This window comes from Candoia aspera, chromosome 11 (assembly GCF_035149785.1).
Source record: "Candoia aspera isolate rCanAsp1 chromosome 11, rCanAsp1.hap2, whole genome shotgun sequence".
NCBI classification, from domain to species: Eukaryota; Metazoa; Chordata; class Lepidosauria; order Squamata; family Boidae; genus Candoia; species Candoia aspera.
The window spans coordinates 10,697,510-10,719,669 of NC_086163.1; the positions used below are offsets into that span (position 1 = coordinate 10,697,510).

Sequence of the window (22,160 nt, forward strand, 5' to 3'; positions counted from 1 at the left end):
AAGTGATCAGCAAACAAACAAACAAACAAAAAATCAGGGCATAAGCATTGGAAGCATTAGGAAGACTGAATCAGTATACATATCAGTCTGAATCTAGATGAGAAATGGGACCCCCACATGCTAGTTCTCTATATTTAATTAAAACTTGTGAAATACCATCATACAATAAGGTAATGATGGATTTTGTGGGGCCCAAAATGCTCACATGGCTTAATGAGAGATATTGGCATAGTAAGATATATATTTTCAATAACTAGTCAGGAATTTCTGCCTCCAAATTTTTCCTCTTGTGACTTAATAACTTGAAAATTCTTATCTGATTAACAACCAGCCCCGTATAATCCTATTGCACAGATGGCAGCTTCAAAGAGTTTGGTGAAGAGACTGTACTCATGAGGCAAAGAAACATATCCAAAGCAATTAAAAATCAGGAAAAGCCTGAAGGTGATGGATTTAAGAACTTTCCCGTCATTTTCTGATCAACTTGAATGTTTATGCAGCTTTTCTTTTCTTTTCTTTTTTTTAAATGGCGCCTTGAAGATGAGCAAATTTGCTCTGTGGCATATATTTTTTCAAGCCAGAAAATGTTCTTGGACCAGATGCACTGAACAACCATGAAATATAGATTTCAGATGAGGACAAGAAAGAGAGAATGGAGAAGTTGGGTCTCCAACAGGGCACCCATGGACACTAAACTATTTTTTTCAAAAAAGAATATAAAGATTGTTTTAATCATGTTTAAAATGTAAGCTAGCATGCTGCAGAGCAAAACACTTTCATATCAAAGCATGCCCTTGGATGTATTTATTTGTCTTGCTAGATGTGTATTTGCCAGATACCTGGCAGTTCACAATATGACCATAGGAACAGTAAATAAAAGATCTACCAGATATCATTTAAATTATTTGCAATAAAAATCATCACACTACTGCTCTCATAGCAAAATAAACAAGCAAATCACAGAAGCATCAGTGGTATTTGTTAGTAAATAAAGATGATAGGGGATACAGATTTATATGTTATTTGTAAATGTGCCCACTGGCTTGTTGGTGGGGGATAGGAAGATAAAAGTACTAACAATGAATGTCCTGGGAGGCTACAGAATATGGTATGGAACAGCCTGATTCTAGCAGACATCCTTTAGGGCAGTTTTCATATTATTTGTTCATTGGCTGTCAGCTGCCTTCATTTGTTCACTTGGCTCACTTTAAGGGAACCTGATCGTAAAGATGGGAAGGAAATATTTTTTTACCCCACACATATTGTTTATTTTTCAGGTGTTTTTTTTCCTCTTTTTTCTCCCTCCCTTCTACTTTCCTCCATGGTATTCAGAATGATCACACTCAGAGATTGTACAGTGGATATCTATCAAATGAAATAGAAACATCCTTATCTTAAATCCAGAGAACCATGATTTTTTTTTAAAAAAATCAGTTTTAGAATCACTTAAAAAAAAAAAAAGATGCCAAGAAAGGTAAAATGATCATTTTCTGGATCTGGAAAGACATAAGATGCCAACAAAGGGTGGGTGTGATAAGACCACTCAGAAGGATACTGTAATGCTAAAGCTACCATAAAATCAAAGCTCAGCTTAGTGGCATAGTATGCAGATGCTTCCTAGCGGGACAGCCAGCATTTCTAAGTCAGACTGGAAAAAAAACTCATATTTGAAAACCTGTGGACAATTACTAGATGGAGAAATGGTCTGACTAAATTTAATTTCTCAGTATTCCACAGGGGGATAAATGTCAAACACAACTGGAGGTTGAAGATGGTCTTTCAGGTATCATGCACATTATGAAGCCCTTTGTTCAGGCAGGAGGTATTGTTTTAAGCAGCAGTACCTTATAGAGCTTGAAGATCCATCTGGATCATGGGCAGTCACCTGACCAATCACAGAGTTAATAGCAGCATTTTCATGCACTTCCAGTAGATACGTTGGTGATGAAAAGACTGGAGGTTCATCAGCATCTTCCACTACAATTTTTACTGTTGCCGTATCCTTGAAGGGTCCCACGCTGATGAAACGTGGATCAATATATGCATTAGTTGCTTCTACCTTCAGTGTATATGAACTTTTGGTTTCAAAGTCCAAGGGCTGTTAACAATGACAAACACAAAAGCATTTTTCAAATGACCACAGCAGGGAGAACAATAAAATGTAATGCCAATGCATCTGCTTCACCTCCATTTTCTGACTTTTAATGCACTTTTCACTTTCTTTTACAGGACTGCACTTTTCATGGCTGTTTACTGAGGTTTCATTAATTTGGTAAACCTCAGTGAAACCCCACCAAACTGGAGATTTACTCTCTCCATTTAAAATCTTTAAAAAAGAACACATATAAAAGTTTCTCACTTGGAATTTTGTCACTGTTCTTTTTTTTTGCCATGGAATAATTTTTACTGCTAATGGCCTAGATTGCATATTAATCACTCAGCTAATTGTCATTCTGTTCACTGTAGTTAAGGAGCAAAGAGGGAAAAATTAACAAGTTTCATGTGGCATAAGTATTCTACTGTTTGCAGAAATGTGTGAAAAGAACAGACTGAAGGTATTGTTCTTTCATTAAGAGTAGCAGGATTCAGAACAATTTAGATCTAATCATATGGGGAGAGGAACACTTAGTATCCATTAACTTAATTTTATAAGAATATTTGTGAATCACAACCATCAAGAGATTTTTACAGTAACTGTCTTGAAGCTTCACCTTCTGGTACAGTTCAACAAAGCAGCATGAAGCATAGGGAAATGTTTTCAAAGTGTGCATCATACATTTGACTTTGCTTGTGAATTAATGTATTAGTATTAAACAAAAATGGAAGCAATCATGTCTGAGACGTCAACTGCATTCAGAAGGCCCTAGATTCAGTTCACAACATCTCCAGTTAAAAGAGTCAAGGAGCATGTAGTACATTATAATGGGAAAGTCCTCTGCCTATAATTCCTGGCGGGGGGCTGCGGGGGGGAACCTCTGGGCAAGAAAGAAAATAGGCTTAGAAGTTTACCTGGATGGCATAAGGGAGGTTCAAAACTGCATTTAAAGTCCACAATTAAACATGTCCCATGTTTTTTTTTTACTATTGGTTTAAAGAGACGTTATAGCTGGTCATTGAGAACACAGCTTGCAAGGAAATTCTGCTGCTATTAAACTGAACCTCAAAGAATTAAGAAGGCAAATACAGTTTTAGTTATTGAGAGACTGATGGGGTACGGCTTTAGAGGTTTAGGCAACATTAACCTTTTTTGGAGACTTACCTTCAAGAGCATAAGGGAGGTTCAAAACTGCATTTAAAGTCCACAATTAAACATGTCCCATGTTTTTTTTTTACTATTGGTTTAAAGAGACGTTATAGCTGGTCATTGAGAACACAGCTTGCAAGGAAATTCTGCTGCTATTAAACTGAACCTCAAAGAATTAAGAAGGCAAATACAGTTTTAGTTATTGAGAGACTGATGGGGTACGGCTTTAGAGGTTTAGGCAACATTAACCTTTTTTGGAGACTTACCTTCAAGAGTAGAGTTGTTACAGTAAGTGCATAAGTGCACTGAAGATCTGTATATTGTTGTGATTACATTGTTGACAATAAGCTAAGTCACCTATAGGTTCTCCATTCACATTTGCTCCTGAAACACTACAGTGCAGATCTGAACTCTTTATTATTGTTGTTGTTGTTTTGTGTGTAAGGGTGCCAGGAGATAGTGTTATGGGATTCATGAGAGACAGCGAGAGAGAGAGAGAGCGCACATACAATGGCTAGATATAGCAGCTGATGCGCAATTAAGTCAATTGTACATGCTGTATGCAAAATGATCTTTGTATCAGGAGCAAAAAAAAAAAAAATCTGATTCACAGCATCTCTATAGAGCAAGGGTGATTGGATATTGATATTCACAATTTGCCAATCATTTCAATAGGCTTAGACAGAAGCACTTCTGATTGGTTTTGCTCATAAATATTTGAAACATGGCCAATAAGAAATAATAATAATAGGAGTTGGAAGATTTTTTATAAAAAAAGAGGCATCCTAAATCACAAATTTTATGATCACCCAAGATTAATATCTGCTGCAACTTCAAGAACATTGGCATGTACAGATTCACAATCCAACCCTTTGATGCCTCACAATGATTAACATTTCAAATGTGCAAATTTGTCAAGCTTTAGAAAGATATATAAATTTGCATCACAATGTCCCATAGAACGGAACAAAGAGAAGGAGAAAAGAAACATAGAGAAGCTTAAATCTGCAATGCAAATATAAAGAGCACAAATAAAAATTCCAGAATTCTTTCAGGAAGTCTCTGAAAGCTTAAGTATATATTCATATTTTCCTATCTTTTAAAAAAAAATCTGCAGAGTTTTTGAATCTAGTTCTAATGTAACTTTGCAATTTTTAGTAAACATGACAAGCACTCGCTTCTCTGCCAACTCAGAAATTACTACACTTTTGTACCGATGAATAGGTTGCTGGAAATCAGCATATACACAATTTGCCAATCACATAACGGTATCATTTGAATCATTGCAAATTCAGCAGCAATAAATCACACCAAAGCATTTGTCAACCTAGTGCTCTAAACGCATGATGGAAACTGTATGATTGGATTATTATTATTATTATTATTCCTGAAATTAAAAACAATAACAGATATATATCCATTAGGTTGTGTACTAGCTGGACTATGTGCCTGATTGCAATCAGTTTCTACTAATGAATGCTCAAAACAGTGGAAACTTAGGATCTAAGGGCTCCAGGACCATCTCCCTTCCTGAAGCTTCCCAATCTTTTTAAGAAGCAAGATAGTAGCCTCTGATACAAAGCAGAGGAAGACAACATTTAGTGCTGGAGAAAACATTTTCCCTCAGCTTCCAGGAAGTTGTCATCTTTAGTTCTGGATGGGGTTGCAATGCCCCAGACAGACTCAGTGTATAATCTGAGTGGCAGTTGTGGGCAGGAGGGCCTTTGTGCAATTTTCGGGCTGTGCACCGTTCCTGGAAAGAGAAGCCCTCCGAACAATCACTCATGCCCTGGTCATCTCCCATATAGACTACTGCAATGCGCTCTACATGGGGCTACCCTTGAAGAGTATCCGGAAGCTTCAGCTGGTCCAGAATGCAGCCGGGCTGGCCATTTTTGGTGCCCCTAGGTTGGCACATGTAATGCCTTTGCTGTGCAAGCTGCACTGGGTGCCAGTTTGCTTCTGGGTCCAATTCAAGGTGTTGGTTATCACCTTTAAAGCCCTACATGGCATGGGGCCAGGTTACCTGAGGGACCGTCTCTTCCCTGTTACATCAAGCCACCCCACACGATCTTGCAGAGAGGGCATGCTGAGGACCCCGTCGGTAAGAGAATTCCATCTGGTGGGGTCCAGAAGGTGGGGCTTCTCTGCAGTGGCCCCTGCCCACTGGAACATCTTGCCCCCAGAGGTGAGGCAGGCCCCTTCACTCCCGACCTTCTGGAAGGCTGTGAAGACTTGGTTCTGCCATCTCACTTGGGGCAGGAAGGTGGGTAGCCATTCTTGGGGGTGGCTTGCACCCTAGGGCCCCTCCCACCAGCTTGGAATTTTATAACCTCTTGGATTTTATATTTATTTATTGCATTTTATATTTGTAATGTGTTTGATTTTCATGAGATTTTAACTTTTATGGTTGTAGCTTGATTTTATTCTAAGCCGCCAAGAGTCCCTCTTTTGGGGGAAATGGGTGGTAATAACATTTGAATAATAAATGAATAAATAAATTTAATTTTTGGTTGGGCCGGATGATGGAACAAGTGGGCAGAGTCACATTATACAAATGGGCAGGTTATTATTTTCACTGAGGTTTTGTTTTGTTTTGTTTTTTTAAATCATGTTAAAACTACCTTAAGTTTATCTTACCATTTCCATATGTTTCCCAGTTCAAAATGACAAGAGATGAAAAGTCAGCAGTGGAATTGGAGGGGACTACTATCTGGTAACCTCCTGTTCCTCTGCATACAAAGAGGAGCAAATCACAGTGATGGTGATGATGATGATGATGATGATGATGATGATGATGATGATGATGATGATGATGATTTTCAACCTACTAAAAAAACTTTTCACTGTTTCTTTTGGGGAACCAGAAAATGCCAACCAAACATCCTGGGGGTGGAACACATTCTCTATAAGGAAAGGGTATATTGTTGTTCAAGGCTTTTTTTAGGGAACATGAGAGATTACTGTAAAATTGCACCTAGTGTAGTGAAAGTAGATATGATGGTTCCTTGTCCCCTTACTTTTCATGATATCAGGGCGAGTCCCTCTTTTGAGTCATCCTTCCAATGATTTCACACTCCTTTCTTTCTCTCTTTCTCTCTCTCTCTCCTCTGACGAATAAATCCAGGGAAGAATTGAATTAAATCAAGGGAAGAATTGAAGTAAATCAAGGGAAGAATTGAATTAAATCAAGGGAAGTATTGAATTAAGCAGTGGATTAAAATAATATAAAAAAGAGAAACAGGAATGTTCTACATTAAGGTAGGTACTTCAATTGTTTAAAAGTTGGGTTGTCCGCTGGATGTAAAAGCTTTGTTCAATTAAACAGCAAGATCAATGAGGGTGAGCTGAAAGTGCTTGGCCTTTAGGGAATTGGGTATTTGGGGCTTACACAATTTTATAATTGTGGAGGACAAAAAAGCAAAACAAGTGTAGTGGTTTTACAGTCAGCTGTTGGTAGCATAATCACACTATTATCGTAATTGCGCTGAAGGAAATCATCGGCTTCTACCTCAACCAAAATTTAAATGAAACCAAATCATTTTTGGTCATCTAGCTGACCATGGCTGATCTCAAAAAGACTAAGTAGCAGGATTGGACCTGTTTAATAGTTGGATGGGAGATCACCAAGAAATCCCAGAACTGTAAATTAAGTTGAGAAGTCAAAAATACATCCCAGAGGACAATAATAATAATAATAAAAAAAAAAACATTTCCATATTGCTGCCAATAAAACTACATGAATGTGTCATGTGTAGTTCCCAGGAGTTGCACTTCACTTGAGGAAATCAAAACAATCACTTCTGAAATCAAATATATTTCTTGAGCTGGTCTATATCTTCTCTGTCCTGGTCCCAACCCAAACTTATGCACCTTTTCTTTAAGGACTGTTTTATGTATTGCCAAGATCCATAAACCAGACTTCCTCCAGTTTCCATGCCATTTACCTTTCTTAATCTAATAATGCCTTCCTGAGTCTGAGAATCAGAGGTGATCTCAAAGATATCCATTCCATCTCCTTCAATAATGTCATAGGATGACTTCGCATTCTCGCCAATATCCAAGTCATTTGCTTTAACCCTTCCTACTGGTTCACCGATAGCAATGTCTTCCAATGCTGAGAAATGATACAAACCTGAGAGAAAGTGAGAGGAAGAGAGATGAAAACAGCAACCATATAGCAGCAACCTGAAGACCATTAAAACATATTACATCCCTTATTTTCTTCCTGTTCTCCATTTCCTAAATGTGGCAGTTTGGGATGTAATCATATTCTCATAGCTTTATTGGGCTGTATGTTGCATCATATACAATACACTCTGCAGGATAACAAATAGCTAGGCCTAAGAATGATCCTTTTGGTTAGCCCACTTATGGGCTGATGCTGCTAATGCAAAACATTAAGCAATTTTCAGCAACAAAACAAAACCAAAAAAAAGTACAACTTTCCAGATGTTTTAAAAATTGTTTACTTATTTATAGACTAGTCGCTAAGGATATAAATCTATCACAGATTTCTTTTATCTTGAAATCCTATGGTGCACCAAAGTAAATGCCAGTATGGTACTGATGACAGGAGCATGTAGAGTTTGGTGCTTTTAACATTTTCAGTTAGAACAAAAAAGTGATATGAAAGGTGAAAGGTTCCCTGTGCAAGCACCGAGTCATGCCTGACCTTTTGGGGGGATGCCGCTTTTGCAACATTTTCTTGGCAGACTATAGAGTGGGGTGGTTTGCCATTGCCTTCCCCAGTCGTCCCCTTCCCCAGCAAGGTGGGTGCTCATTTTACCGAACTCGGAAGGATGGAAGGCTAAGTTGACCTGAGCCGGCTACCCAAGAATCCAACTTCTGCTTCCAAAAAAGTAGGAAATGTCAAAGCAGGTTTGAAAGAATTGTGTAAAACCAGCATATAATTGGAAAAAAGTACATTTAAAATGAAGTTAAGGCTAATCTTCATTTAAATATAGTATATTTAATGGGACATGTGTCGAAGAATTCTGGTTTATGCTATTGATGTCAGAAATACATTCAGGTGACTCAAAGATTGGGGGGGAATAAAAATGCTAATGAAACAAGGGGAACGGGTTGTCTATGCACAAGCTCAGAGCATTTTTCAGTGATTCATAGAAACTTAGAAATGTTCAAGAAAACGTTATGATATATGGAACTTCTGGGTTGACCAGACCTGCCGGGCACACAAAGAGATGTCCTTTAGTTTTCACCCACCCAAACCCTAGATATATAATAAACTGGATCTATTATAGTCTTTGTTCCCAACTCTGTGAACTCCCCATTCTAAAGCTCCAGGGAAGGGATTTTTCCCACAAGACACAGAAGGAGATGAAATTGTTAAACCCCAGTCTTGCTAAGAATCTCATTAATTCTCAACCTTTCTTCTATAGTTAGGAGCAAAATTACATATCAGTTTTGGTAATACCCTCAATGGTATTACAGCAAAAAAACAAAACAAAACAAAAAAACCAAAAACTGTGGGGAACTTACATATTGGTGTGCTAATTGCTGCAAATTTATTAATGTTTAATTATGGAGCTGAGTAGAGAAAGCAAGTATTGCCAACTAGATGAACAAGATCTGGAAAGTTGTATTTATTTGGAGACATTCGGCAAAATATCAGAGGAGAAGGAGTACAAATATAAAACAGAAGAATGAGCTATTATATTAACTGGAATTTGCTCCTTCCAAATGACTATTTTAATTAAAATGAATCCTTTGTTTTCTTATTTATTTATTTTCACTCATTCAATTTGTATCTACCACACTGAACCAAGCAGTTCACAACAACAGCAATACAATAAAACATCCATGCTAAATAAAATACATAAGTAATACAATCAACAATAATAAAGAAAGCCATTGGTCATTCATAGGCATCAACTCAATCACCATAAGCCATCTAAAAAAACCCTTATTTTTAGCAACTTCCAGAAATGTAATCACTAATAGTACTTTGTGGGATTTATGAAATTACATTCCACAGAGTTTATCATATCAGTGTAAAATATACATAATTGTTTTAAAGTCTGAGATAACTCAGAAAAGGGAGATTAAGAATCCTAAACTTTCAAAGGACATTAAAATGAGAATTGCAGAAGTTTCCTCTAAGACACTTTTGATTAAGCTAGGGCTGGTGGAATACTCTAATGGATTTGCCCATCACTAATTCAAATCATAGGAAAATATTTCTTACCTGCTTAAACTGGTTTCCAACAGAGTATTTTACATTACCTCTCAGTTTCTCATTACTTAGGGAAAGAATGAAATTGTTCATTCTAATGACATCTCTGACTTTTAGTAATGATCTGGAAGCTGGCAAAGCATGGGTAATCTCTGCCTCCTGAACATGTCTACAGATAGCCTAATTATGCATGCTTCCTAGTAATTCACTTGTTTCAGCTCTGGGTAAGAGGTGAAATTATCCGTTTCAGGGACTACCTATCTCTGAAACCAATCAGATACAATTCATGAATACCAGATGAGTCAGACAGTCTTAAATAGAAACACCAGGACCTCAACTTCTCATTTTTTGGTTCCTTTCACAGGCAGAATTTGCTGGTGTCATAACATAATTGCCATAACTGTTTGCACAGATTATCACTTACAGCATGTCTCAGAACAGTTATAAAGTATATGTACCTAAGAAGCCCTGTTTTGGGGACACACTTTTAGTTTAAAAATATTAAAAAGTCCATTATTTGTGAAATGGCAATCTGCTAAAAAAACCTCTTTGCTAATCAATTATTTCATTCTGTTGACAGAATCTAACTGTCAAAAGGAGATTTAATGAAAGATTTTGAATACTCTCAGTTAAAACAGTGGTACACAACCTGATGCCTTTCAGATGTTTTGGATCCTTTACCATTGACTGGGACCAATGAGGAGTGAAAGACAAAACATCTGGAGAGAACCAGAATGCCCAACCTTAGAAGATAGCAACTTCATTTCTGGGTTAAGTCTAGTGAGTTTGCTACTTATCTATAAAGGAAAATAGACTCTATTAAATACTAGAAAACAATGAGAGAATATTTTTTTTAAAAAAAAGACTTTGTAGCCAGAAAACATGAGTGAAAGTTGCCTTTCCAGTGGGCTGGGGACCAGCTTATGATGATGTCATCCATTTCTCCTCTCCTGAAATGGCTGATGGCCCACCCTCTTGCTGGGCAAACAGGAAGTGTGGATCAGCCTTTAATCAAAGCTGGAAGTGTAAGGTTATTTGATAGCCATTAAAAAAAAATGGATATGGTGATAGCTCAGTGGTTTATTGGAGGTGTGCCCAGGTGCCCAGAAAAATAAGGTAAAGTAAGGTCGTGAAAAGTGAAATGTCCCTTGTGCAAGCACCGAGTCATGTCTGACCCTCTGGGGGGACACTGCTTTTGCAATGTTTTCTTGGCAGACTATAGAACGGGGTGGTTTGCCATTGCCTCCCCCAGTCGTCACCTTCCCCAGCAAGCTGGGTGCTCATTTTACCAACCTCAGGAGGATGGAAGGTAGAGTTGACCTGAGTTGGCTACCTGAGAATCCAGCTTCCTCTGGGATTGAACTTGGGTTGTAGGGAGAATTTTGGTTGCAATACTGCCGCCTACCACTCTGCACCACATGAGGCTCAGAGGTCAGGTAAGGTGAAATTAAATGAAATATATTCGGGGTGGTAAGAAACATGCTTAGAGTGTAAAAAGAGTGTCAGCCACTTCATCAGTTTCCCTTTTGATACACAAATATTTTACGATTGGTCACATCTACCATGATGGTCATGTTGGACATGGCCAAGCCGCTGAGTGGCAGCTATTTTCTGAGAGCATCCATGACATTCTGTCAACATTCCAAGTGTGCTTCTTGGTCCAACAGATTTGCCCACCTCAGCTATAGGGGATCCCTCACCACTCTTTCACATATGCTAATCTTCTCCCAAAAACAGCACCCTGAAGGTATGTGAAGGTAATCTTCCAGAATTCACTTGTCCACATGACCTCTGCTGATAATTCTGGGAAATAACATATCTTTCTACCTAGCTTGGAAAAGGCTGTACCACACAGAAAAACTTAATACAATACAAGCTTTATTTTCTGTAGCCAAAAGTCATTGCAATTAACTTCAAATGGTTCCTTAAAACCTGGGTCTTCCCCAGAGCCCTTGGCTTAGATAGGGAGATGGAGCCACAGAGGGAATGCTGTGTATTTAAGATGGTGCTGTTTTTATTTCTTCTGGAAGTCCATTAATATTTTTTTTTCTTCTTGTTGTTGTTGTAAATTTGCCACTCAGAGCCAGACAGTCTTATAAAGGTGATAAATAAATTATATATATATATATATATATATATATATATATATATATATATATTTATTGGTCTATTATATGATTATTGGCATAAAGCTTCATAAAATTCAGAGCTATGAGTATCAAAACAAGGTTGCAAGCTTTGGTTTGGGACATGCAAAGTGGTTAGTAGACATTAAACTGTGATTCAAACCAATATCTCTCCCATCTCTAGGAAAGAAATGAGAAAATAGCTGCACGGAACTTTTCCTTCTGCCAGTATGAGCAAAAAGAAATACTGTTTCATACATCTCCTTGAAAATACTTTGTCATTTGTAGTTGTACAAGAGCCTTCATGTAAAAATAAATACATAGATGAAAATAAAACCATACATTGCAAAAGGTTCATTTGCAGTCTTAAGATGCAACTGATTTCTTTGTTCCCTACATTCAGATTCTGTACCTATTATGTCTTATGCTTATTGTCTAAAATAATGCATTATGGGCTACAGAAACAGAACACCAGTTTATTATGTACTGTATTCTTTGTTAGTCTTTCCAAGGTTGAAATATAGATAAAGATCTCACTGGCAACCACTAAAATAATTCCTAGAATATAAGCAAGAGATGGAATTACAATAAAAGATTGTCACAGGCATTTTTTCAGATGGCTTCTATTGTTTAATCAGGCATTTCCTTTAACAATCTATGCCACAGCCCATAATAATTTCTTCGCCTTTTTTTTTTAATTCCATAGTTTAAGAACACAATCAGTTGGATCAGAGATTCCAATTAAGATGCCAGTACTGGACACAGTTTATAATCCTAATCATGGTGATGGACATGGTCTAATAAACAATTATGGATATAATCTGAATAGAACAGGGAGTCCAAAATTATCTACTCTGAAGTTATTTCAAGAAGCAGTTTTACAGAATTCCATCTGTCAGATAAATCCTTTAAGATAGTAAATAGTCCCTCAAGAACCATGTTTCTCCAGTCTGGCAATGCTTCTCTAATAACATCCATATGTACGGATCATGACTTCCCCAAAAATAATCTAGTACATGGTATCAACCATGTTTTTACCATCTCAGTGACGAGTATATGAGAAATGTTCCTATTTATTTGATGCACAGGCCACAGGAAATACAACAGTACAATTTTATATGTGAAACACCTATTTTTCTCTCACTAGAGATGTGCAAGATTCGCTGATTCAGGAATGGAACATCTGTTCCACCTGTTCAAGATTTACTTTCAGAAAACTGGATCAGCAGACCCAGCTCATAGCTACAGTAGATCTGCACAAGCTGGAAGCCAATCCCAGAATGGTGAGGTTTGCACACATTCACACCTAGGGTTTTAGGTTGTATGAAGTTCCCAAAAGGGTTGATTATGTACCATATGTATATGTATGTATCATACATATATATTTATTTTCATGCACTGAAAGCTTTGTCCAAAAATCTGCTGTTCTTGTGAAAAAAGTGTTAACTATAACTACTGGGGTTTGTTTCACACTGTGTGTTGTAAGTGTCCCTAAAATTATTTTCATAGGAAGTCAGTAGTTGTGAAAGTTCTTATTTCAAAGGCCCAGGAGGGCTGTATTTATTTGAAATCTAGCCAAAATACACATATATGTTCTGCTCAAAAACAATAAACACACATAACTCTCTGAATACTGTCTGAGTTCATTATAATTTATTGTGAATATGCCAAGCATTACATCTTATGAATATTGATCACCTTCAAGTTCAGTGTGGTTCTACTACAGCTGTGAATGCTCTGTTGTTGTTGTTCACTTTTATTTTCCCAGAAAATATGCATAACAATGTCTATGTGCCTATATATCTATTATATCTTTCCTTCAGGATCTCAAAGCAATATAAGCAGACATCACTAAGAACTAATTAGGCTAACTGCTGTATCTGAACCAAAGTTAGTCAATGAATTCCATGGCTGAGTAGAGATCCAAACCTGAATCTCATTCTAGTCCAAGACATTAACTACTATGTTACTCTTATTTTCATGAAAAGCATAAAAGTTATGTTGGCAAATATATAGAGTTGCTGCTGCTATTAATCTCTCCGGATAGCTAACATAGCTAGGTTCAAATTCCTGTAAAATCAAATACAAAACTAGAGTTGCCACATGGATTTCAAGCCAATATGTGCTGAGTTAATTTTTATTGCATAAAATATCCAATTAGATTAAAACAATGAGCAGCAAACGGATTGCAGCCATTGCAGCTAACTGATGGTACCAAAACACTTCCCAGGGGAAACAGATTGTAATATATCACAATCTGAGTGTGACTTTTAATGTGGCTCAATCTTGTTTTAAAAGGTTTGAGGGGTAATATAATATGACAGATTCAATGCTCACTACTCAACCAGTATTATGTACAGGACTGGTCTATCCAGTGTAACTATTGAATGAGGATCATTTTATAATTACTGTAGCTTTAGCTAACATATAATACAACATTTATGTGTAGCATTTGATAATGACAACTTGATTCTTTTCATTATTATTAAGGGAAACAATGAAGATTAGCTGCCTGATCTAGTATGTGGATTCTCGGGTTTGCCGATTGGCTCTAATTCCTCTTATTGATTCAATTTTGCTTGTTCATCTGATGTGATTCAACAACTGACAGATATTGACAGAATATTATATCAAGTGGTTCAACATTCTGATTTGAATTGTTGAACCAGGTTTCTTTGATTCAATTTTCCAAGTTGATACAGAGAGAATAGCTCTCTTGCATATACAAATCCAATTTGATTTCCAATTAGATTCAAAGTGTTGATTTAAATCAAGATTCAGTCAAACTGGTTTCAATCAAATCTCCAAACTGAAGCTTTAGGTGGTCCTTATGATCAGCCATTCTAAATCAAGTGTTCACTGTGCCATAATTGCTACAGTATATGGATGAATTTAAAATCTTCTGTAGGACAGCTACACAGAGAACTCTGAATATATATGAGAGAGCCAGTTTGTTATAGTGGTTAAGGCACCAGGCTAGAAACTGGGAGACTGTGAGTTCTAGTCCCACCTTAGACCTGAAGCTGGGTATCCTTGGGCCAGTTACTCTGCCCTAGAAAGGAGGCAATGGCAAACTACTTCTGAAAAAACTTGCCAAGAAAACTGCAGGGACTTGTCCAGGCAGTCTCCAGGAGTCAACATTGACTTTTTCCTCAATCACTTCTTTAAGTTTATTTCTAGATTATTTACATTTAGCTAAGGAATATACTCCAGGGTTGTCAAAGGATTTTGCTTCCATGTAAATGTGTAGGATTGCTCTGTCAGAGCAACTTTTCAAGATCATGAGTTTCATAATAAACAGCTGCCGTATTTAAATACATAATAAACAGCTGCCGTATTTAAACCATTAGTAGCATGAGAAAAGACTTCTGTTCTGAGCTCTTTCTAGTGAAAACAAGTACTAGAAAAAATCTAGATAAGTAGGATGACTTCCAGCAAAGGCATCACAGAAAATATACTTTAGTAAGGTACTAAAAATTCTTTTAAAGATTATGTTCACCATACAGTTCTAAAGGTTCCTATATAGGTGAAATAATTGTGAATGAGAATACTAGGTAGATATTGATACAATTTATACATCACTCAGATAGTAATAAACAACCTTGCTAAGCCAGTTGACATATTTGGAATTTTATTTTTATATACAGTTTCTAATCTTCCTGTTCTTTGCTAAAAGCAATGTTGTTCTCATAAAATGACTAACAATTTTGGCTCTTGCCACAAGTACATCAATTAAAGGTCAACGAAGCATGCATTGGCTTGATGTCAGCCACCATTTTTTTTATTAATTCTTAAGACTGCTGATGAAGCAATTGAAAAAATAGACTATGCTATCAGTTATTGGTATTGTTTACTGTCCAAAATGCCAAGTTCCACTACATCATATTGCCTGTTGACCAACAAAGGTTTGACTCTGGATGTTCAGTTCAGGGCTAATAATATATAGCTATGATTGATTGCTGTTGTGAGCTACCCAGAGTTGTTTAAGGTGGGCAACTATATAACATAAATAAATAAATAAACCAATAAACCAATATAAAAAGCAGCCAATGTATAATTATAACATAATAAGCAGCTACTATACAGAAAAAGAAAATGCTGAGGATATGAATAAGATGTAGGACATGGCCAATTGTGTTTGCACACAGCACTGAACTTGCTTACTGACCTGATGGTTGCTCTCAGTACACTGATGATAAACTAACCAAACAATACTGCTGGGTTTGCCAAGTCTACTAAGATACAGAAGAAAATTAAGATTAGCACTAAGTTTAATGTGTGTGAATGTACCTACTAGAGCATTCATTAACCTGGTTAAGGGTGTTGGGCAAACACAAAGTCTGCCTCTTTTCTGATTGTTCTGTCTCTCTGTTCTATACTAAGCATCTAGTTAAAATAAATGACAGGGAAAAACAGCTAACAGTCACAGATGGTTATATTGGAAAATTCTAGGAGAATACACCTATGCCTAATAAAATCAACCCTTATTATAACTTTCTCCTGCCCTCAGGTTTTTGATCCATACGACAAAGCACCGTACTACAGCTGAGCAAGGCATACATAGGAACGATAGCAGCAAATATGGATTTTGAATTAAAGATCAACAATTAACTAGACCTAGAATTTTTTTTTTAAATTCTCATCTCCAATTACGTGTTGCTTGATTTCTTGCTTTCATCAACTCCACTGCTTATCTTTTTAGACATGTCACTCATTGACTCTAACATAACACTAATCTACTGGGGCTTTGAAAGTATTGGAATTCACATAAGGCTAAGAAACAGATGAAGGAAAGGAGATGTGCAGGAAAAGGGGAAAAGGGGAAAATGAGAGTATGGATATCAATATTATAAATATATATATATATATACACACACACATATATATATATACACACACATATATATATATATTCCTATGCATTTCTAGTGCTCACATTTTTAAACTTCTCATTAATTCAAGTTGTGACCCTAAAGCTGTGAGAGATTACTCCAGTCCCAATGCTGTTGTACATGAACCTACATATCAGAAATATTTATTGTCTGGGTGTCAGACACTGAGTGCCTCTCTGAACTAGGCATCTGAATAGGATGACCTGTTGGAATAAGGTGACCTGACTTCAAATCAATACTCATCCACCCTTATCCTTCACACAGATCAAATATAAGTAGCTACAGCAATCAGTAAACCCTTGTCCATCCAGACATTGTTTACAATTCAATATAAAACAAGTTCCTGTGTTTATAATAAGCATTTCAGAGGTGGACTAAGTAAAAAATGACTTGGCAGATATCAAAAAATGTATCAAAAGGCAAACTGTTTCAAGAACAATGAACAGATTGGATGTGTGACTAATGCCAGACAGAGAATTTCTATTTTTCCCCCCACCAGAGAAATTGTTTTAGAACTTCTTGCAGTAGTTTCCAAGAAATTCTCACCTGCGTGGCTTTCTTCTGCTTATTGGGCAGAAAAATCATTCACCCAATTTCTTTGCCTACGGATTGGGAGGAGTATTTTTAAAAGCAACTTTTGCCCAGCTTTAAACATGAGGGAAGAAAGCAATCATAACAGCTGAAAGCACAGAAGGAGATGTGGAGAAGATTGAAATAAATAGGTGTCTCACAGAAAAGGAGCCATCATAAAAGGATTAGGAACATGAATGAAAGAAATGGCAGTGAGAAGACAACATGTCTGTGCTGCTGATATACAGAATTATGCAACCATTTTTATCTGTTTCCAGTTCCCCAAATAGTCATATTTCTTCATTTCTGTGTTTGTCCTGCTTGACTGCAGTGTCCTCTTGCTTTTCCTTGAACTTGCCTAGGTCCCACAACAAAAGGGTATCAGTGTATGATGTGATGAATGGCTTTTGTTCTGCAGCTGGCATGTTGAGTAACCTGACACTAATTTGGGCTGACAGGAAGTGATCACACAGCTAGCCTCCCTACCCAAAGGATGACTAGAACTTGGGTCTCTATTAACCCTTCGAGGTTGTCCAGACAAGCACCACCAGGAGTATCAGCACTACCTTTATGGTAAGGTTACATTAAACAGAATCTTGCAAGACTGAAAGTATTTCTCCCCTCTTCTCTCTTTAGTCTCTGGAAAACTAAGGAAAGTCCCTTCTGAAATGTTTTCAGTGTTTTCCCCCCACCTGCAGACTGAACTCCCTCTTATCAGACCATTGCCCTGGCTGCGGGCCTTCCTCCTGTCTCCCAAGATCATTCCACATACCATCATAGTCTCCTAGTCTCCTCCTAGGTCAACACACTACATTGCACTGGCTTCAAAATATTCACCTTTCTATTTCACGCAATTAGCAAAATTTATAATCACATACCATTGTTATTTACTGCATAAAACACACTGGCTGGGTTTCACATATCACCTTAAAAAACATGCCATTGATTACAATTCAGGTCCACACAGCACGTCAAGACAAACCAAACAAGCCACTTAGTTCCCTCCAGGGTTATGTGTATCTAATCACTGTCTTTCTTGGCCTGATGCCTGACTACTATGAATGGAATGCATCTGAAGAGGCACTTACTTTGTGCAAACTTTGGAGGATTGTCATTGACATCAGTCAGAGTAATAGTCACTGTGGTGGTTCCAGACAGTCCACCCATGTGCCCACCCATATCCTTTGCTTGAATGACCACGGTATATTCCTCTTTGGCTTCCCGGTCCATGTTTGAAAGAGCAGTTTTGATGATAGCTGGGGAAAGAAAAGAAAGAAAGAAAATACCATCAGAAAGGGAAGTGAGAACTTCATGCAGTGTGAGCAAAGCTGGATTTAATACTTGGGGTGGTTCTCTTAAAACCATCTTCATTCAAAGGTAATGTTTAAGATGTAATAGCACATGAAGAACCCATCTGGATCAGGTCACAGGCTTATAGTATCTTGTCTAACATATTTAAAATATATGAAATGTGGTTATCTACAGTACCTCTGGCTATCTCTCACTTCATTAACTGCCAGCTGATTTGGCTTATCTGAATGACTACATGGGTATCCACTTCCATCTTCACTGTGCATCCCTCCTGAAACTGCATGCTCAGTGGGAAATGATGACTATCCCACATAGCACTGTGCCATTCTTTGGTCAAGGGTTTATAAGAGCTGTGTTTCTCTTGTGCCATGCACTGGCAAACCAACTCAGAAATTCAGAAAGTTCAAAACAGGAGAGACAATTGACCACTTCCACTCTTACTCCCTGAGAAGTGGTGTTCAAGGCATGCTACTGGTGATTCCAGAGGTAGCAACCAGCATTAAAATTAACAGCCACTAATAGTGTGGCCCTACCCAAATCTTTCCATTTCAGTTTTGAAACCATCTAAATTGGCAATGAATTCTGTAGTTTAACCTTACTTCTCTTCACATCTTTCTCTCCTACACAGCAGGATGAGATACTTTGCTTCAAACAGCCCCAGGCAGGAAGGGAGAAGGAAGGAAGGAAAGAATTAAAAGAGAACTAATGCCTTCAGAATATATTTATTTACACATATAGCTGAGCATTGGTAAACAGTTCTCTAAAACAGGGAGCACAAACATAAATCCTGCATTTGATCTTTAATGATCAACTGTTATTCTTCAAAGATACTCCAGTTTTAGATTCCATCTATGTTTAATTCAATCAGATAATTGCCTCTGGCAGTCTCTGCCCCTCCTCACCTAAGGAGATCGATTTCATATATCAAGGAACTATGAATATTGTTGCTGTCTTTATTACCAAGCCAATGGTTTCCATTAGTGATTTCCATTAGGTCAGAGGATCAATGCATTCATAACAATGCACAGCCAAGGTATGGATTACTTACCTGTGGATGGATGCCATATAGTGCAGAGTGGCCAATAGTATTTATTTTCACCCTGGCCAAGAAGGGTTTTAATGGACCAATCGGTGTCTTAAAGCATTTAAGAGTAGCTTGAAATCATGGGGATTTGGGAGGCTTAACTGGGTGAATTGGGTACCTTAAGTCTCTGGATTCTGATTCTTAGCCTTCCGCTGCAAAAAATAAAAAGTCCCACATAGAGGCCCACCATAAGTCTGGCAACGTTGGTCTTTCCCATTCCAAAGCTCATCTGGATGTACTATGGAAGTTGCATTCAGTCGATAGTCTGTGTGAGGGCCTCTAACTGCTGCCACCAAGTTACTCTTTTACTTGCCCATCCCGTGGCCCATCCTGTGTGTCTACCTGATGCTCAGCACCCTAGCCTTGCTGTGCAATATCCTCAGCACCTGCAAAATTTTCTGAGGCCCACAACAGTGACTTGGAAGGCTGTGTGTGGTCTATTGGCTATAAGATTAAAACAAGTCTTTATATCCTGGGGAAACTGGGGGGTGGGGGGACTTTATGCCACTTTATGAGATCATTTGGCCCTTGAGAGTTTCCCTGGTGCACACAGCTCTGGTTTGGGGTCTGAAACTTAGAGAGGGACAAGCCAGCATCCCTTCCATGATCAGGTTTGCCCATGGTCTCCTCATTTTTTAAACATTACAGTAGAAAATGTAGACATTGTCAAGATGCATTCATATTATTTAAAAACAACAACAACACAAGTCAGTCGCAGCACAGCTGAATTTATTCACACTTGCTCTGCATACTGAACATGCAGTCTGTAATAATGGATTAGTAACCCCCCAGGCAGCAGGGATAAAAATGATAATACTGTCAGCTTTAATGGCAGTGACTATCCATTTCCGGCTGGGAAACTTGGATTTCCTTTCCTGCTTATTAAATAAGTGATTGGTGGTGTCCATTCTTGGAATATGTGGCAGCTTAATGGGAGTACATGAAGATATTGTTTGTGTATGTATCTATTTACATATTCTTAAAAATGTGCTAATTGTCTTCCTGGGGCGGGGGGGGGAGGCAAATGCATTCAAGAGTCAGTCAAAAAACATCAGTTACAAAAGCACGATCTGTAAAACAGGTCACTCACATGGGAAAGGGACAGCTACAAGGAATGCAGATTAACCCACCGAGAGAGTGAAAACACTTTTAGAAGTACAGAAAAACTCTTTCATTTTCTTCTGTGCTTTAACAACATTTACATAGTGATTGGCAGGACGACACAGGCGAGGTTTCCAGCCCTTTGTGCACTGAAGCACTCTCATCTATTTGCTCCCCATATAATCTGTTAGTTAACTATGAAAAATAGGATGATGGACTAGATAAGCTATTGGACTCACCATAATGTTTTCATTTTTGTCTTATAATGCCATGCAAATGGGGTCAGTGAGCAAATGATAATAGGGTAATAAAGCTTAGTTTGAAGCTATGTTTTGCTTTTGATGTACAGATTACAACTGGGCCTTAGAGTAATATGTTAATAGCTATACATGGTTCATTTATGGTATTTTAGCTTATTCCTAGTTTTTATACCTCGCTTGAGACTGTAATCACTCCACAGGCAAGGAAAAAGCCACTGAAATAGTACAGAAAACAAACTACAAATTGACCAAATAAATCACAATTACTGTGTTGATCCATACAATTGCCTGTGGTTTGTTTTCCCAATCAAGATAAAAATAAACAGTGTTTTAATGTGGGGTGTGGACATGAAATGTAGGTTATATGCCAATCAGTCAATATCTGTTCCATATCAGTTTTATGTTGCAGTTTAGTTGGAAGTCCATTGTATAACACATCTGCATTCCTCTTCTCCTTCCTTCTCCTTCTCCTTCTCCTTCTCCTTTTTAAATCACATGCAATGAAATGTGCTTCTATTTTTTATCTAATTTTCTTTAGTAGGTCTGTTTACACATAAAACTTCCCAATATGCATTTTTGATGGAAGTTTTCTTTGTACACATGGTTGTAGTCAAGATATGCATCGCAAAAATTATTTATTTATTTATTTATTTCTTCTTAGAGTTTTTCCCACACTATGGCAGGGTCCACTTGTCGGCATACCCATCTCCATTTATTTATTTATTTATTTATTTATTTATTTATTTATTTATTTATTTATTTATTTATTGTTCAAATTTCTATTACCGCCCATCTCCCCCCAAAGAGAGGGACTCGAGAACAGTGGAATTCAATGAATGACTGTGCACCCATCTGCATGGCAGCTCAGGAACCGTGGACAGAATTTGCTCCTTTAAGAATATAGATTAACCAAAAATCTATGATTCCTCCTTTTACAACTGTTATTTGTTTCACGATATGACTCTCATGGATGGTTTTTAATATTGGGGAAGACATATAAAATGTTCTATGCCCTTGAGTATTACACAACACCCACCTCATGTTAGGAAATGAGTCAATATGTAGCACTTCTTTGTTATCAGCCTTTTAAAAAAAACTCAGTTTTACCAATCAACTATTGTCAGTTATGTTTTACACTGCAGTTGCTAATAAGTGAATGAACAATTAGGTAGCATGCTTCCCAGCTGGCATGCAGTTCCCCTTTGTCAAACCTATTTTTCTTTATCATAAAACTGTCATGGAGAAACCATTTCACCATCAAATATCTGTTTAGAAAAGGGCAAAACACAATTGTCAGTACTGTGACAGATGTAGAGGATAGCCACAGGGAAGGGGAAAAAAAACCTCAGCTTTAAAAAAGAATGAGAATTGGAATT

The 22,160-nt window shown here is 37.5% G+C and overlaps 1 protein-coding gene across 1 annotated transcript in view; it reads right to left on the reverse strand.

Moving 5' to 3' along the window:
• The window catches only part of CDH8 (cadherin 8), a 200,765-nt gene that overhangs the window by 69,974 nt on the left and 108,631 nt on the right, over positions 1 to 22,160 (reverse strand). The window contains exons 4-6 of the mRNA XM_063312918.1: positions 18,117 to 18,284; positions 7,192 to 7,379; positions 1,845 to 2,098 (exon numbers count right to left, since the gene is read on the reverse strand). Of these exons, the coding sequence (XP_063168988.1) occupies positions 1,845 to 2,098; positions 7,192 to 7,379; positions 18,117 to 18,284 (610 nt within the window). The remainder of the gene's footprint in view (positions 1 to 1,844; positions 2,099 to 7,191; positions 7,380 to 18,116; positions 18,285 to 22,160) is intronic.